Source organism: Pogona vitticeps, chromosome 10 (genome assembly GCF_051106095.1).
Source record: "Pogona vitticeps strain Pit_001003342236 chromosome 10, PviZW2.1, whole genome shotgun sequence".
NCBI classification, from domain to species: Eukaryota; Metazoa; Chordata; class Lepidosauria; order Squamata; family Agamidae; genus Pogona; species Pogona vitticeps.
This window is the reverse complement of record NC_135792.1, coordinates 45,401-63,255: the sequence shown is the minus strand read 5'-3', so window position 1 is coordinate 63,255 and position 17,855 is coordinate 45,401. Positions and strand designations below refer to the sequence as shown.

At 55.6% G+C, this 17,855-nt stretch overlaps 2 protein-coding genes across 9 annotated transcripts in view; both read left to right on the top strand.

Annotated features, from left to right (window-relative positions):
• Nucleotides 1-722: 722 nt before the first annotated feature.
• FBXO31 (F-box protein 31) lies at nt 723-12,967 on the top strand. 3 transcript variants are annotated; one of them, XM_078380411.1, is made up of 10 exons: nt 723-1,283; nt 3,767-3,838; nt 4,805-4,924; nt 6,534-6,610; nt 7,049-7,216; nt 7,339-7,413; nt 8,372-8,481; nt 9,371-9,524; nt 10,284-10,657; nt 11,403-12,967. In XM_078380411.1, the coding sequence occupies exons 1-10, from the start codon at nt 797-799 to the stop codon at nt 11,623-11,625; spliced, it is 1,860 nt and encodes a 619-aa protein (XP_078236537.1). In that variant the 5' UTR covers nt 723-796; the 3' UTR covers nt 11,626-12,967. The 3 variants fall into 3 exon arrangements, with proteins under 3 accessions (XP_078236537.1, XP_078236538.1, XP_078236539.1); XM_078380412.1 differs by having other exon boundaries at nt 724-1,283; nt 4,805-4,891; XM_078380413.1 differs by lacking the exon at nt 4,805-4,924 and having other exon boundaries at nt 728-1,283.
• Nucleotides 12,968-14,702: 1,735 nt separating this feature from the next.
• The window catches only part of KIAA0513 (KIAA0513 ortholog), a 31,749-nt gene continuing 28,596 nt past the window's right edge, over nt 14,703-17,855 (top strand). For 3 of the 6 annotated variants that reach the window (XR_013538587.1, XR_013538586.1, XM_078380415.1), the window contains exon 1: nt 15,676-15,814. The gene's annotated coding sequence lies outside the window, so the exon portion shown is untranslated. Of the gene's footprint in view, nt 14,818-15,654; nt 15,815-17,855 lie in introns of those variants that run through there. The other 3 variants (XM_078380416.1, XM_078380417.1, XM_078380414.1) reach the window with 3 other exon arrangements.

The following is a 17,855-nucleotide window of genomic DNA, read 5'->3' as shown; positions in this document are numbered from 1 at the left end:
CCTTCCCCCTCTGCGCGGAGAGAGATTACTCCGCACCGAGATGACCAGGATCCTGGCAAAAAAGCAAGCCTGCTGGGCGTCACCTTACCAGGGTTTCCCGGGGAGACGAGAGCCGTTGCAGAGACGATGTTCTGCTCGCTCAGTAATAAATTGCTACTAATAAATTTTGCTAACATTTCAAGCAAGTGGCTCGTTAAACTATTATTCTATTGATTCTGCAAGCACTTGCATTTTCCTTTTAAATAAACGTCATCAAGGTCAATCTCAGCCAGATTAAAGAGCAAATCCCGTAGGCGTTGTTTTACGCGATTTTACATAATGCCGGCGAGTGGCAACTGTTTCGGGACCAGGCGGAAATTGCTCCACTGACGAGGGAGCGACTAGATGACCTCGGGGTCCCCCCGAGGCAGAAGGCGGGGCGACGTGACGCAAAGGGTGGGCGCTCTTCTAAGCCGTGGACGCCGCGGGGGCGTGGCCTCCATAGAGGAGAGGAGGGCGCCTGCGTGCTTGCGCTCCAATAGCCGCTCCGGTAGGGCGTGGCCGCTTTGACAGCCTTTGCGGCCCGGGCGGGAGCAAGAGAGCCGGCGCGGACCATGGCCAGGAGCGGTCGGGGAGAGGTGGTGACTGTGATTGGCGTCGCGCCGCGGCCAATGGGAACACGGAGAGAAGGGGCGGTGGCCCGCTGGTGGGCGGGGCGACGGAGCGAGCTGGGCCTAGGATTGGCTGGGGCGGAGCTGCGCGTGCGGCGGCTCCCTCTGGCCCGGCGGCCCTCCGCAGCAGAGGCGGCTCCGCGGCCATGGCGGTCTGCGCGCGGCTCTGTGGGGTGGGCGCGACCAGGGGCTGCCGCCGGCGGGCAGCGCAGCGGAAGGGGGGCGCCGCCGCCGCCTCCTCCTCCTCCAGCGCCGCCGCCGGGGACAGCAGCGAGCCGGACACCGACCCGGACGAGGAGGAGGAAGAGGCGGTGGAAGTGGAGAAGGCGGCGCCGGAGCAGGAGCACGAAGAGGAGGAGGAGGACGGCAGGCCCAAGGAGGAAGCGGGACGAGCAGGACCGGGAGGAGGCGGAGGAAGCGGCGGCGGCGGCGAGGGCGAGGGCGAGGGGAGGGCGGCGGCGCCGCCGCGGAGGGGCCCGGCCGGGCTGTCGCTGCTGGAGCTGCCGCCGGAGCTGCTGGTGCAGATTTTCGGCTCCCTGCCGGGCCCGGACCTGCCCAGCCTGGCCTTGGTCTGCCGGGCCTTCCGCCGCCTCCTCCGCACCGACACCATCTGGCGCCGGCGCTGCCGGGAAGGTCAGCAGCCGCCCCGCGGAGGGAGGGAAGGGAAGGGAAGGGAAGGGAAGGGAAGGGAGGGAGGACCAGCCGGGCAGGGGCGCTCCCGTGGGCGGGCGGCGATGATCTCCCGCCTTCCCTTCGGGGTGTCCCCGGCTGGGCCGGTCGGTTTACTGACCTTGGAAGGATGGAGGGCTGAGTGAACCCCCAAGCCTGACTCCCAAAGGGGAATTGCCGGCCCCTTGGAGGAGGAGAAGAAGAGCGACCAGCTGCGTGAAGGCCGAGGAGGGAGGAGGCGATCCCCGGAACCCCCCCCCCCCATTCCTCCTCCTCCGGGTTGTGGGATTTCTCCTCCGACAACCCCCTTTTCTGTCCATTCCTGCAGCAGCAGCAGCAGCAGGAGGAGGAGGCCTTCCAGGGCGGTAGGGCGCTTTGAGAGCAGGAAAGGGATGCCTCGGTTAGAGCTGATTAGCTGCCACTTCTCTTCTCGGTCCATGTTTTTATCCTTATTTTTTCTGAGGCAAAGCTCTGTGGGTTAGGGAGACTTGCATGGCTGGTCAAGAGCCTGACATTTGCTCCCAATGAAAAGGGCTAGTTTGAAGCAGGGTAAGAGAAGGAATAAAGCGTGACGCATGAGCAAATCATGCTCTTGAGCTGACAGGACTACAGTATATTGAGGCTGACCTACTAGCAAATTGCAGAAGTTGGCTCATCTCTGGCCATTTATCGAAGGCATTCCACATAGAAAGAGGGCAACTTTGGGTACTTGCTCTTTCTTTTCTTTTCTTTTCTTTTCTTTAAACCCTTACTTGAAAAGCCTGTTTCTAACCTGGGTAGATTCGATGGCAGTTTCTCAGCCAGCCTGGCTTTTGACTTTGGAAGTTCTTGTAGGGACTAAATGCTCCAGCAAATTGGGACAAATGAAAACCACATTGGCAGAGCCCAAGGGCTGCTGTCTTGGCACCGGGTGGTTCACTGATGTATAAACACATACTTTGTACTTCCTTAACTCGGCATGAATAAAAAGAGTAACTTGTCATCCGCCTTTCTGAATGATCTCTGTGGCCATTTGAACCTGTATGTAGTCAGACCATCATTGATTCATTCAGTTTGTGGATTTAAAAACAAAAAATGCCACCTTTTCCTAATGTTATTGTTGCCAAAACTGTTAGAAATCTCAGAAATGCTGATGTACCTTTTAGTTAGTAAAATTTGTATAGATGCTTTTTAAAATGGACTTCTATGGGGAATTTATTTTTGCTAGTTTTTTATTTGGCTTTGATCCTGAAGAGAGATACTCAAACTTTTTTTTCCTGTTCTGTAGCTTTGTTGTGTGGCCTTATACAGCAAAACCAACAAAGTTTATGAACTTGTTAGTGTTTCAGGTGTCATGAGGACTTTGCATTGTTCAAAGCTCTCAAATTTCTCCTGCCTGTTTTTTTCTGCTATAATTTGCCCTCTTGAGCTCTGTGCCCTATTCTGAAAGTGAGGTAGGAAGCTTCCAAAAAGCACAAACTTCCCCAGAGTTTTGAATTGGAGAAGGTCCTTGACGTAACAATGTTGTCGTTATGACAATATTTTCAGGGCAGACCGAACCCCCAGCTAGCTACCTCCGAAAACAGCTAAATGTTTGTGGGTTATCTGAATGATCTTTCCTTCCTTCTTGCCCTGCTCCCAATCTTTACCTTTTACACTTTGGTTAGCAGAATAGATACTTATCTCTGTTGGTGTCTTCCAGTGAAGGGAAACCTATGCAAACTTCAGCAGCACTCTTTTCTACACTATTGTTGCACGAGGAAACATCTCCATCGAAATGCAGAATCCCTGTTATAACTTGCACCCATCATTACAAGCCTACCCACCCCTAATTTTGTCTTGCAAAGCACACAAATGAGCCATTCATGAGCTGCCTAAACATCAAAGTGGGGGACACACTTTATCCTGTTGCTGAGAAACAACACACTCCTGTATAATTTTAAAGCCTTAAAGTAGCTTTGCCTCTTTTGGACTGTGGCATGACCAATCAGATGCACAAAGTGTTTTGACCTCACTAGGCACGGTCTGCTTCTCTAGCCATAGGCACTCTTTATGTACTTTAAACACTGGAAGATGCTCCATGCATCTGATGGATTGAGCTATATTCTGTGAAAGCTAGAGCTGTAACAAAACTGTGGGTCAGAACATCTCCTCTGAGATGCTGCAGGAGGCTTATTGTCCAAACTTCAAAAACAGTCCTTTGAATTCTGGGACTGTAGCCAACATGTATGAACACAGGAAAGAGAGTGAACGGTACTTGGCCATGACGGTGGTGGTTTCATTCTGGATGATATGATGAGAGCAAAGAGGAGGCTGGTCCCTTGAGTGGAAGTCCCTCAGATTCGCCGGGCAAGGCAGTGAAATGTTCCTCTCCCAATGGCACCATACAGGGACTCCTTCCTCCTCCTGTTGACGTGAGTACTATAAGGGATTATACTACTGATGTGCTCTTCTTTGTCTTGTTGCAGAATATGGTGTCTGTGAAAATCTGAGGAAACTGGAGATCACCGGAGTGTCATGTCGAGATGTGTATGCCAAACGTAAGTGCTCTATGTGCAGGCCCTGCTCTACCTCTTTTTCTGAATGGGGACTTGCCCTGATCTTTGACTGGAAAGACTCAAAAAGGGTCAGGTGGAGAGGGTGTCATGTATTTGGATGATTGTACCTGTGAAGCCCCAATGATATTAGTTCATTATCTGTGCACTCCAGAAATGTCCATATTTGAAGCTGTTCTCCCGCCCCCACTTCCTTTAAATATAATGATGGGCCTGATTCTTGTTGTTCATTATTAGCAGGCTTAGCAGCAAGTCTGCATGGATGAGCCAGGTGGTGGTTCAGGCCAGGGTTTGGGCGAGCTTCCTTACTTAGCCTTTTGGCCAGGCTTTGGACCGATGCCACTGCTCAGATCAAAGGGATCACCTACTTTTGTGCAGCTGTTCTTAAGACAATTCCAGTCAGCATGCAAGCCCCTGCCTTTTGAGCCAAACCCTCTTCATGCTTCATGCCAGTGTGTGCCCATCTCTGGGATGTCCAAAGGTACATGGCTGTCACAGCGGAGGGGGCACCAGAACCTTTTTCCAGGAGAAGCAAATAAATAAACCCCTCCTTAGCCCTTGACAGCCCTTGGCTGTCTCTTGAGTGGAGCCTAATGTTGGTTCAGCTTACCTAGGCAAAAATGTGATTAGAGGAGGTTCACACTGGCTTCTCTGGATGAACCCTTGACTGTCCTTGGTTTGATTTAACTGGCACCTCTGTGAGAAACGGGGAGGGGGGCTATATTTCCTTCTGTAAAAGAAAGTTCTTACTTTCACGTTGCTTTTTCCCTCAAGGTTTCCTGCAGCCCCCTGAGATGTCTTCTGTGATTATTACCTTTAAAAACTCCATCCCCTTTTCTGCAGCAGCAGCAGCACCCCAGTGCTGTAGATGTGGGTGTGGCATGGGAAGAAGTAGGGGGGGGTGATGATGGGGACCAGAGTTCTCATACTCAGCCTCCTGTGTCTGTTCAGGTATAAATCCACGAGTGAAGTCAGGGCGCTTTATGAAAATCCTTCCCGACTATGAGCATATGGAATACCGAGATGTTTACACCTGTCGTATGTACTGGCAAATGCTTTCTGCATTTCTGTGTAAGCATGGTGTGTGCCTGTCTGACCACTAAACTAGCAAGTAGAGCTTTCCGGGCCATTGGAGGCCAGCTGTATGTGTTGCCCACACCGGGTGTCACTGTAAGGAGTCAGCAGAGTCTGAAAACATCAGTCTTCTGCCCCTGTCATGTCATTCTGGGGCCTGAGAGTCTGCATGACTGCAAAGGTGTAACACTCCCTGGCTAGGAGAACAGGATTTGAACAGCTTGCCTCCTAGCATTCTGTATCTCCATACCTCCATCCTGTGGATTCTGCATTGGGTCTTCTAAGACTTGCTGCCGGACCTTGGGGCTAGAGGAGTCCCTGCTGAACCCAGAATGGACTGGGTGAAACCTGGCCTTAATGGGAACTAATGCCGTACTTGCCATAGCTTCCTTTCACCAACTTGGCAGAAAGATTGCAAATTAGTTGTGTAAGCCTCTGAGTGCTCTAATGCTCTACAGCAGAGATGATTTGAAAGGAAAATGGAGGAAGGGAAGGAAGAGGAAAGGGCCTTCTAATGTTCATGTAAAGAAATCTGCATCTGGTTAAGTCTCAAGGCAGAAAAGCAGGCTGAGCTGCAGGTGTTCAAATGAACTTGAACCAGAAACTAAGAGGAAGAACCAAGAAAAAGAAAGACGACTCCTCTGTTTTTGAAAGCAGGTCAGATGTTTGGATGAAAGCTCTCCTTCCCTTAAGAAGTCTGATCATATATTCTAGCATTCTTCAGTACAGAATGGTTTTCTGATTATGCTGGCCGGGCAATGGGACATCCTGTGTCCAAGTCCAAAAATATTCAGATTAGACCTACAGTAGCCATTCATTGGCCAGTAATTAGTGGAGAGTGCAGTTGAGCCAAGTCAAGGAACCTTCACATGCTTTCACCAGCTGTTCTGCTGAACTCAAGGAGTCTTCTAAGCCATTTACTTTTGCTAGAGCTTCCCTTTTGTTGGCTTCCCCAAAGGTTTCAGGTGCTAAGGGTTTACTGAGAATAATGACCCGAGTCATTACAGTTGTTGCTTTGCACGGTGGACCAGCTGAAGCCTCAGGGCTTGTTGTGTGGCACTGGCTCTCCCAGTGCTGCACCCACTGGGGCTACAGCAGGGCCAGGGTGCATATGGTCAGCAACCAGAAGGAGGAAGCCAAGAGGGAACGTGCAATATTAAAATTAACATCCATAATGCGTCAGACTTGAAACTCGTTGTTCTCCTCCTCTTAACACCCAGACCTCAAGTGGCAGAGATCCAGCCCTAGATTTCCTGGGTATCCCCCCCCCCCCCGTCCATGCCTCAACTGGCTCATCCCTTGAAATAAATAGCAGTGAACTGGATTCGTATTAATACAAGGATTTTCATTAAAATTGGGGAGAGGTGAGGGTTTTGGCTTCCCTGTCATCTGTGCTCCTCCTCAGGATTGGCAGAAGCAGAGTAAATTGGGCCCAATAAGTGGATCTGCCTACGGAGGAGGTGGGTTTCGGGCTGGCCGCCCTGCTTCCTTGTCCTTCTTGTCCACGGGGCTCTCTGACCCCAGCTGCACACTTCTGTTTGGCTTCAGAACGTGTCCCTTCTTTCTCTCTCCTCTGATATCCTGGCGTTTCCCTCCAATTCTCTAGTGCTCCACCGATACCGGCACATCCTGGGTCTCTGGCAACCAGACATCGGGCCCTATGGGGGACTGCTCAACGTGGTGGTGAGTATGCTGGCAAAGCGCCTCAAGGCACTCACTTCAGCCTTCTCCTCCTCATTCCGCGGGAGGGAGTTGGAGGTCTGGTTCCAGCTGAAAGCTGGACGGTTGATCTCTGTGCTTGTACTGAGGTGCTAGAAGCGCCCGTGTGTTTTGAGGAAGGGGCAGCCCTTCAGGTCCCTGCAGAAGGTCTTGCGGAAGGAGAGAGGGGTCGGAGACCCATCGGGGCCACGTGGCCTGGCAGAAATCTGGATCTGGCAGCTCCAGGAGAGAAGTGCCTCTTTTCCCCTCTTGGCAAATGTGCTTGCCCTCCGAGCAGCTCAGGGGAACCTGCCTGATGGCTGGGCGGTGCCTCCTCCTCCTCTGAAGAGCCATTCACCGGGCATCACTCTTGCGAGGAAAGCCAGATGGGTCTTGAAGCCTTCACCCTTTCACCCTTGACAGGTGGATGGCCTGTTCATTATTGGCTGGATGTACTTGCCCCCGCACGACCCCCACGTGGACGATCCCATGAGGTTCAAGCCCCTGTTCCGGATCCACTTGATGGAGAGGAAGAGCGCCACCGTGGAATGCATGTATGGCCACAAGGGGCCCCACAGTGGGCACGTCCAGGTGAGCCCCTGCTTCTTCCTGAAGCATTGGAGGAGGAGCCGCCAGGCCTCCCCCTGGACCTTTCCGTCTGGGGTGCGGCTCTGAGCATGACAGGCTTGGCTGAGCTTCTCTCATTTGCACAGATTGTGAAGAAGGACGAGTTTTCCACCAAGTGCAACCAGACCGATCACCACCGAATGTCAGGGGGAAGACAAGAGGTAAGCCCTGCCTGGCGGGGGGGGGGGGTTGTTAGACAGAGGGACCCCCCTGAACTGTCCTCTCTGGCTGGCCTTGGAGGAGGAGGAGGAGGGAAATTGTCCCATGCCTTTGCAGAGAAACCCTACCTGCTTCCTCATAAATCAGCCCCATTGAGCTTACTCCTCTTTGTGTTCATACGCTGGCCTAAAACAATGGCGTCTTGCATCTGGGCCAGGGGTGGCAACTTAGGGTACCCCCCCACACACATCATCCCTCTGGAAAGAAAATAATCCCCAAGGGGGAGAGAAGCATTGTTTTTCTCCGTGCCCCTGGGAAGTTTTACGCATTGAAAAGTGCAGACCTACTTAAGCCCACCCCACCCCCACCCCCACCTTCTTTCTGCAGGGCCAGCACAGGCCTCAGCAGACACTGCCTTCAGGACCTTCCCGCTGGGGCCCTCAGGGTTGGCCCCCTTTTGCCTGAGGCTCATCTTTTTTCAGTGGCCCCTGCAGGGGTTCACATGCCGGTCTGAGGGTCAGTGGGGGCATAAGGAGGAAACAGTCGTTTTTGGAGAGGCTAGCACAGTCGAGGGGAGGGGATTTTTGGACTCCCAGCCCACCAGTCCTTTGAGCGCTTGAGCTGCAGCTTTGGAAATGTGTGAAGAGGACGACAGATGCATAGGGAGAGCAGTGTGTCATGGCAGAAGGGGTTTTGTCACTCTGTGCCATAGACTCCATGAACTGGCCAGCTCAAGACACAACCTTCTTTCAGTGGGATGCCAGAAAGGGCAATCCGCTGGAGAGGTCTGGGAAGCTGGGTGAACCCCAGTGGAAGACTAGCCACCGTTGCTGCTGCTGGGAGCAGCTTGGTTTGTTTCTGCAACTCTGCGCCAAGCTTGGACCCCGTGCCGGGCAGGCGTGCGTGCGTACGTGTGTGGAGGCTCACGGGCTGCGCTTTCCCTCTTTTGGGCTCTTGCAGGAGTTCCGGACGTGGCTGCGGGAGGAGTGGGGGCGGACGCTGGAAGACATCTTCCATGAACACATGCAGGAGCTCATCCTGATGAAGTTCATCTACACAAGCCAATACGAGTAAGCTGGGGGAGGAGAAGCAGGGTGTCCATGGACCCTCTCGTGTTCTTCTGCTGCCACAGCCAAAAATAGAGTGAACTGTTTTGATTCAAGAATAAATGAGCCTAGGAAAAGGGAGCTGCTGATGCCCTTCGCTAAGCATGGGGAAGCTCCTAAGGGGAAAAGGCTGCCGAGGCTTGGCTTCCTTTGGCCAGAGAGGCAGAGGCTGCCGTCTGGGCCTCAGACGTATCTTCTTTAGTTACAAAACCAATTGGGAGATGGTTCGCGGAGGCCACGAGCCAGGCAGCCACCAGGCAGCTGAGGGATGCGTGAGAGGGGCCCAGCCTCCCTCTCGGTCTCCTGTTCCCTTCTTCAGGCATCGCCGGCCACCCAAGCCTGCCCCTTCCCTTGCCCTGGAGGATATTTTGGTCCAGCACAGAAGGGGGCCAGTGTCACTTTTCCATTTGCTGAAGTCAGTTGGGCAAAAAGAAATGGCCTTGAACGACACTGATCCTAAGCTCCTTTTGGCAAAAGCCTCTTCCTCGGAGTTGATTCTCAAATGTGCCAGATCTCCCTGGCAAAAACCGAAGGGTTGCAAAGGAGCAGGCCTGAAGCAGGGCTCTGACCGGGAGGAACAGAGATGATCACCGGCAGAGGGAATAAGGAAGGGGTGGGGTTGGGGGGGGAGGAGGCCAGAGGTCTGACACACTTCCGTGGGTGGGCAGCCACTGGCCTTCTCCTCTGGGCATCCCCTTCCCTTTGGAAAAAAGCTTCATTGGTAAGGGTGCCTGGCTTCAAAAGAGACGCCCTGGTGCTGCACGTCAACCTTTAGGCCTTGCAGGCCATCCCTGGGCTGGACTCAGGGTTGGGGGTGAAACTCACCTCATTTCTGTTCAACCTCCTCTTCCAGCAACTGCTTGACGTACCGACGCATCTACCTCCCTCCCCAGAGTTCCGAGGATCTCATCAAGCCGGGCCTGTTCAAGGGGACCTACGGCAGCCACGGCCTCGAAATCGTCATGCTCAGCTTCCATGGGAAAAAAGCCAAAGGGACAAAAATCACGGTGAGCGTTTCTGGGCCGTTCCCACAGGAAGGGGGCCTTGTGCCCTGCCCTGCCTTTGGGGGCACAGAATGGGGGCTGCCTGCCTGTCCGCCTGCCCTCACCTGCTCGGAGGGGGCCAGGTGGAGGGATGGGGCAAAGAGGGGCTTTGGGTGTGTGTGGGGGGTCATGTTTGCAACCAGGAACCCTCAGCTAGCGCAGCTCCGGCCGACAGGCCTTTTGCCCGGACTTTCTTCATGGATTTGGGCTGACTGGGGCTAGCCATTTATCTGCACAGCCGGTCTCCCAATAGGCAGTGAAATAGGGCAGAACCTTCCCGAGGTCTTTGGAAGAATGGATGCTGTGGGTGAGTGCCACGAGCGTAACAGAGGTTTGGCCAGGCGCACTTGCCTTGGGATGGTACTGCCCACCTGAGTGGCTCCTCTGTTTTCCCCAGGCTGAGGGTGGGGGGGGGGGTTAATGCCTTGGTGGCAGAGGAGAGGTTTTGTCTAAGAATCAAGTACACTGGGAATCGAGACGTCGTGTGTGTGCGTGTGTGTGTCTGGGTGCTTGGAAAGTATGGCGTGGTTGCCCTGGTCACAAAGAGCAGCCTGGCAGAAAGAGCAGAGAGGTCAGTGGAGGCCAAGGGGGGGGGAGGAGGAGGAGGAGGAGGAGGAGGGAAGGGCAACAGCCGAAAGGGCTGAGGTGGCGGCAGGTTGGCGTGGTGGGGAGCCGTTCTGTTCTCTTTCCCTTATTCTCCCCCTTCCCTCCTTCCCTCTCCAGGGTGACCCAAACATCCCAGCTGGCCAACAGACGGTCGAGATAGACCTGGCGCATCCTATCCAGCTGCCAGACATCGAAAACCTCAGCAACTTCAGTGAGCTGTCCCGGCTTGTCCTGGAGGTGCAGCAGCAGGTCCAGCGGGAGCAGCAGAGGCGGCAGGATGCTGAGGAAGAGGGGGCCGCCCAGGAGGGGCAGGTGCTGCCCCGTGAAGAGCCGCAGCTGGAGGCGCCCTGCCCGGGCAGAGGCGGAGAGGGTCTGGCGGTGGATGAGCCAGGCTCCGCGGCTCAAGGCTCCCCGCCGGCCCCTTGCCCTTTCGTGCTGCCAGGTGGCATCGCCTCCAGGAACGAAGACTACCCCCGGACCTGCAGAGCCTGGTAAGCACGAAGAGGGAGGGAGGGAGGGAGGGAGGGAGGAGCTTTAGCTTTTTGGGGGGGCTCAAGAGAGAAACGGCCTGTGACCCGTGTCGCTCCCCCCCCCGGTCTGCTGGGCCATCCAGCTGAGCCCCCGCAAAGAATTCCAGCTCCTCAGGCGCTGCTCACGGACGGACAGACAGACGGACGGACGGTGTCTCTAGACACAGAGAAAGGCTGTTTGGTTTGTGTCCTGGGGGACGGGAGGGGGAGGGCTCTTTTTTTCCCCAGGAGCCCATGGGGTGGCAACCTTGTTTTGCTTTAGTGGGCCTTTCAGTTCTATCAAAAATTTCTCATGATGCTTTTCAGTAATGGAAGAAATGACAGAAGGGCAAAAAAGCAGGAACAGAATAATTAAGCATCACATGGGAGAAATATGCCCCATTCCAAAACTGTTGAGTGAAAGCAGGAAATGGGGCACTATCATGATGGGGAGGGGCTGTGCTCTCCTGTGGAGGGGGGCTTTGATTTGAGTCGTCAGCACAGTCCCCTGTAGCTGCAGAAAGAATCAGTGCTACTTAAAAGACCCCCTTGAACTCTGGAATGGGGGAAGAGATCATGAGACCTGAACCACCGAGCACCAGGGTGGGCGAGACCCCCGGGGGCCACCCTCTCCCCGACGGGACGTCCTGGGCCGTGTGGCAGCGCAGCAGAACCCCAGCGGCCCAAACGCTCACCGTCCCCTGGGTTTTTCTTTTGTGCTCCTCAGCTTCTACGGGATGGGACTCATCGCTGGCCACGGGTTCACCAGTCCGGAGCAGACGCCAGGGGTTTTCGTCCTGTTTGACGAGGACCGTTTTGGCTTCATCTGGCTGGAGCTGCAGTCCTTCAGCCTCTACAGCCGGATCAAGGTGGCCTTCCAGAACGCAGACCCACCCTCCCGCGAGGCGTTTGATGAAATGCTGAAGAACCTTCAGTTGCTGACGTCCTGATGGAGGAGAGGTGGCGGGCCTCCTCCAAGAAGACCACGAGAGGATCTGCCGTTCTCTTCTTCATGGAGGGGCGGGGGAGGTGGTTCGGGGGTCTCATGGCGAGGGACAGCATGCACTTCTCCACACGGCCTTTTAATCCAAATGTTCACCTGCTCCTTCGCATACTAACGGTACTTCCCCTGTATGCTGTGTCTAGTTTGTAATATAGAGAGTGTTCTCTGCCTGTTGGATAGGTGGCTGGAGGAGGCAGCCTGCTCACCTGCTTTTGGCCCACCTTCCCCTTTGGGCTTTGCTGACCCCCCCCTCCCCCCGGACAAAGGATTCCCTCGCCTTGCAGGCAGCACATGGGACTGAGCGGCAAGTGTGAGCCCATGTCTTATTAAACTCATGATGGCTGAGGGTGGTTCTCTCTGGACAGGGCAGCCGTTCGTTCTTCAAGCCATTCTGCAGCGTTCTCTTCCGAGGACACCCCACGGATGGCGCTTTAAAAGGGTGATGGGTATTGAGCCTTCCTACCATGCAGGGCTTAGTCTTCTCCCACTTCCCCCGGGATGCTTTTCTTCCACTGTGAAGTGTAAAAGCTGGCAGGGGTTTTGGGAGGGGCCAGGCCAGGCCAGCCCAGTCGCCTCGGCCAACAATTGGCCGTCTTTGGCCTTTCACTCCACAGGTGGTCTTGCCTCCCTTTCTCTGTTGATGAAACCGCCGTAGCTCTTCTGGCCTATAAGGTGCCGCTGTCGTGGCTGAGGGTCATGCAGGCGGAGGGAGCCGCTAGGCCAGTGGGTTCCCAACCTTTTTTGAGCCAAGTAACCTGTGACGCCACCACCACCACCACCATGTTTGCATAAAAAGGCACTTTTAATGGAGTAAAATCATCCCTTCTCAGAAAGCAGAGGCTTCTTTCCTTCCCCAAAGGGCCTGCTGCTCATTCAGACACCTGACAGTATAGGCTAACTTTAATATCCCGCTTTGAAAGGTCAAGGAAGAAAGGCTTTAGCAAAGGCTACAACACCTAAAAGCAACCTGTGACTTCCTCAGAAAACACTTTGCCGAGCCCCTTGGCAATCAAAATAGTTCCCCCACTCCCACCACCACCACCACCACCACCCCCCCCCCCGGGGTTGGGAAACCCTGCTCTAAGCCCTTCTCTTTTTTTTTCTGCCTGTGGGTCAGACCCTCACAGGTCCAAGTGGCCACTCCTTGGGGAGGGGTGGGGAGGCGCTTTTTTTCCTTGATTAATTTGCAGTGTTTTCAATATTACTGTGGCTAAAGACAGATCCTTCTGCAGCACCCAAGACAATATCTGTGTTCCATGGCAAATAAACGGGGCAGGCCTCTTGGCTTATGTGAGGGCTTCTGCAGAATCAGTGGTGATCTGGATCCTTCCTCCCCCTTTTTTTTTTTTTATAAGAGGGAAGGCGTCCATCGACCCGACTGGGCAAATCTGGGAAGACCTGCTGGGCCCCTGGTGACTCTGCACAGAGCAGCCTTTTAGAGCTCGAAGCGGAGGCCCCCTTTGGGCGCCTGAAGCAGATCTGCTCAGGGTCGGGACTTCCTAAGGCCAAGCATCTCACCCCCACCCCCACGAAAAGAGGGGCCTTCCTCTCTTGGCGTTGCATGCCTGGCTCACATGCTGAAACCTTGGGCAGCTTGTGTAGTAAGCCTGCAGGAAGCAGCTTGGCCCTGGTCCAGCGTGCCAGGGCTTGTTCCAAAACGGCTGTCCCTTCCCTCGGTTGTCCCCGGGGCCTTTGGCAAAAGAATCTCCCTTTAGACAGCTGGAGATGGCAAACCAATGTCTAATGGGCATTTCTCCCCTCCCTTCCTGTTGCTGCTGCTGCTGCTCTCTGGAATCTCTAGCAAAAGCTCTATTAGAAACCCCCAAATACGGTCCGTCATAGGGCCAAGGAAACAAACATGACTAGATGTTTTCTCTGTTCCTCTGATGTTGGTTTCCCCTGGGCTGAGGACAGACGCATTTACTCTTTGCTTTATGCTCATGCTGTGTCAGTGCTTTCCACTGTATTTTGAATTCTGTCCCATAAGATGCACTGCCCTTTCTGTTAACAAGCCACATCCTTTGGGAGACCTCACGCAGCCCTGGGAAAGTGGGGAGGCACCGTCAGCAGGCAAAATGAGTGGAGCCAGAGCTAAACTCCAGCCCAATTAAACCCCATTGATTTAGTCCAATAAGGTCCAGGGGAAGGCAGATAAACCGCCCTGGAGGTGGGTGGGTTGGTCTGAAACAGGCACGCGCGTGTGTGTGCACATACACACACACACACGTGTGGGGGAGAGGGGGGAAAAGAACTTAAAGGTCTTGTATTGGTTTGGAGAGCCTTTGTGTGGAAGGGGCTGCCTTACCCTCCAGCTGACATCCGGTCCCTGCATTCAGACTAAGTGAGCCCAGTGGGGCTGTGACAAGCCCAGATGGATTACAGGAGGGATCACAACGTTGGGATTGTGGGGTTCCCAACAGCTCAGGCGGCAGGGAGAAGGTTTAGGCTTCGTGACAGTTTTCGTCCACTTCTTGAAGTCTGCTGGGCTCTCTGGAACTTGGGAGTTGTAGATTGCCTGGAAGAGGATTTCCTCTGCCATCTCCCTTTGTGAGAGTCGAAGGTGAACAGCAGAGATGAAGTTGTTAACATTGCTAAGGCCCCTGTGAGACACGTGTCTGCCTTTCCCACAGTTCAGAGGTTTGCTTGTGCAGAAGGCACAAGGCCTTTGCCATGTGCAAGAGGAAGCCAGAGAACCAACAGCCAAGCTGCAAAAGTGATTGTGTTTTGTTTTAAGGCCAGTTTAATTTCTTTGCCCGGGCAGCAAGTGGGGGGGGGCTGAGCAGCCTCGGAGTCACTCCCTCCCCCCCCCCCGGCAGAGCCAGGCCCTGCAGATCTACTGGGCGCCTGGTCTCCCCCTGGGTGCTGACTCGTGGTTTTCACCAAGAGCATCCAACCCTAGAGCATAGCTTTTCAATTAAATGTTGACTGCCCAGGAGGCGTCATGAGTCAACCGAAGGAAACTGATCTGGTGCTCCTACAAAGGAGTAACGCACCTGGCAGAGCTGGCCTCCTCCTCCTCCTCCGGCGTTCGCCCTTTTTGCCGTTTCAGCAAGGGCGGAGTCAGCCGGGAGCCACGCCAGCAAAGCAAGAGAGACAAGATCCGATCGCGAGGAACGTACAGTCGAGCCTTCCGTCAGAGGTGGGGAGCGGCGGGCCCCAAAGAGCGAGGCAGGGGGCGGAGGCGATGCCCGTCCCGCGTGGGCTCTGCCGGCTCCGGCCACCCGGGGGGGGCGGGGGGGCGGCCCCGCAGCTTTTCGCCTCGCCCGGCCTTTCGCAGGCAGGGCGCCCGCCGGGTCTGACCCGAGCGCCGGGTCTGCCGCGGGTTCGCGCTCTCTCGATTCCTCGACATGCCTGGGGGGGGGGGGGGGTTCTTCTTGCCGCCCACTCGACCGCAGGGAAGAAAGCACGGCCTGGCAACTTGGCCCGAAGGGGCCCTGGCCTGGCAAGACACCCCGCCGCCCTCGGCTGCCTTTCTTTGCTCTCAACTGCGCGCGAAGGAAACTTGCCCACGGCGGGACCGCCCGCTCGTCTAAAGCGCCGGCACGAAAGCCTTCCCGCGGCGGCCCTTCCTTTCCCGGCGCAGCCGCTTGCCTCCGAGGCGCCCACGGGGGAGCGAGCGCCTTGCCCGCCGGGGGGGGGGGGCGGCCAGGGCTCCCTGGGTCCCTTCCGTCCGGGATCAGGCCCACGGAGCGCCCGCCCGCCCGCTTCGCGCCGCGGGCAAGGAGAGGGACCGCCCGAGCCGGGGGTGGGGGCTTAGGGGCCAAGGCTGCGCTCCCGTCGACGGCGGGGTCCTCCTCCTCCTCCTCCGGGCGTGGAGGGAGAGACGGGCTGGGAAAAGCAAGAGCCACCACCGCGCCGCCGCCCGCTCCTCCGGGAGAGAAGGGCCGCCGTCATCCAGCGCGGACTCGAGGGCACCGGATGATGTGCTAGACCGGGAAGACCGCCTCCCTTCCCGCCCCGCCTCTCCTCCCCCGTCTTCTCTCTCACGTGGCAGCCACGGACCCGAGTCTGCGCTTCTCCTTCCGCCCGCAGGAAGCGGAGGACGCGGCGGGGCCGGTGCGGGAGGAACGCTTGGCTGGGGGGGGGGGGGGGAAGGAAGCCGCCGGGGGAGCGAGGCAGAGAGGCGGCGGCAGGAGGTGAGTGGGGGGCTCCGCGGAGCCGGGGGGCGGGGGGGGCAAAGGGGCCTCCTCGCCCACCCCCGCGCCGCCGCTGGGCGAATCCTCGTGTCGTCGCTGCGCTTGGGCCAGCCTGCCTATTCGGCGTGCAGGGCGCTCCTGCGCACGTGCAGAGTGCCTTTCCTTCCGCCACCGGGAGCTAGGGACGGCCCAGGGAGCTTCCGGAGGGCCCTGAGCGGGAGGTGGCGACGTCCTTCCAAAGCCCCGGCAAATAGATGCGTGGCTTTTTCCCCCTTTCGCCAAAGGCCGTTTGTTCCTCAGTTTCCCAAATGTTCAGCCAAGGTGGGAGTTCCTGCCTCTTTTCCCCCACCCTCTTGCTTACAGTGTTTGCTCGTCGGGTTGGCTGGCGGACAAGCCTCGAGGCATGAACAGAGTACCGTTCTTTAGCGGACCGTGGCGGGCGCCGGAGTTCGCCGGGGCTCCTGCCCTGACGGCGGTGCGGCAGGACGGCGGTTGGTGGCCTTGTTTCAGAGGACGTTGCCTCTCCTCCTGCAGATGTTTGTGGCCTGGTAGTTTTATTCCTCGGCAAAGTGATTTGTCCACAAAACGTCTTTTTCTTGCTGGGCAGGGGCGAGGCCCAAGGCAGGGGCGACCCGCACCTTGTATGCAAGTGCGCAGACTTCATAGAATCGGATTCAAAGTGTGCCACATGTGTAGCAGGTCCGTTGAAATGAATGGTCTAAATCCAGTATTTGTCCCAACCTGAGTAGAACATTGAATCACTGGCGCTGGGATAAGTCAGCGCTTAACATAGGTTTAATTGAATGAGTGTGTCCACTCTGGTTAGGGCTAGCCCTGTTGGAGGAGCTCCCTTGATTTAATGGCCCTGTAAGTATGGCCACATGATCCTTGGCCACGCCTGAAGCTTGAAATCAGTGGAGGCGTCCTTGGCCTCCAAAGCTGACATTAAAATATAACCATTAGTCTATAAGGTGCTGCAACTTCTTTGTTTTCTTTGTGTATTTTATTTTTCTTTGGTCTTTGCCCACCTGTGTCGTCCGGGCACCACGAGAAATGCAACAGGAACGTGGTGTCACCATCTCCTTGAGGGTCAGAAAGCAGAAGGAAGGAGCTCCTGTAGAGGTTCCAGAGAGGAGGATTCGCCCCACATTCGGGGGCATGGCTGTGCTGCACTGCTCTGCCTGACGATAGCCAGGCCAGCTCCTCAAAGAGTGCTCTTTCTCGGCTGCCTCTTGAACGGTGTGCACGCCAAGCCTGCCTGGCAGGCCTGAGCTGCTGGAAGGAGCCATTCCCCCTCTCGTGGGCCATGCGTTCCTTAGGAATTGAAAGGGGAAGGGATCTCCTTTGCCAAGGCTTGGGCGAATGGTCCTCAGACTTTGGGTCACTCCTACGTTGATGGATTCCAGCTGATAGAAGTGGCCTCCAGGATGGCCCCTAGTCAGAGATCTGAGCAAGGGAGGTTTGTAAGCCTTCACGAATACATTGAGGTTTGTAAGGTTTGGAAGCGCTTTTGTGAGAAGAGGCGCACCTGCCTGCCTAAATAAATGGGATGTCCCGGCTTTTGGATGGTGGAAAGTGAGTCTTCTGTACCTCCAGCCTTGAAGTAGGGGGTCTGCTGGCTCCAGGGAGAGCTTGTTGCAGCCAATCGTAGGGATGGCTGGTTGCCTTTCAGGTGACAGGGAGGCAGCTTGTTATGTTTTTGTCTTCTGCGGTTCCCACCACCCCACCTGTCGGGCCCCTCACGAATGAGAGATCTCCCCCCGAAAGGCCCTCTTCCTCAACAGTTCCTGATCAGCTCTTGCAACCCAAGGCGCAGCTGTGGCTTCCTTTAGGGAGCCCGTCCATCTCATATTTGGCCTTCCTCTTTTTCTCTTGCTTTGAACTTTTCTTAGCATTGTTGTCTTTTTTCCAGTTTGTCTTGTCTTCTCATGATGTGCCCAAAGTAGAACAGCCTAGCTTAGTCATTTTTCCTTCTAGAGGGACTTCAGGCTTTATGTGATCAGGACTAGAATTCTCCTTGGTATGGAAATGAATTCAAGAA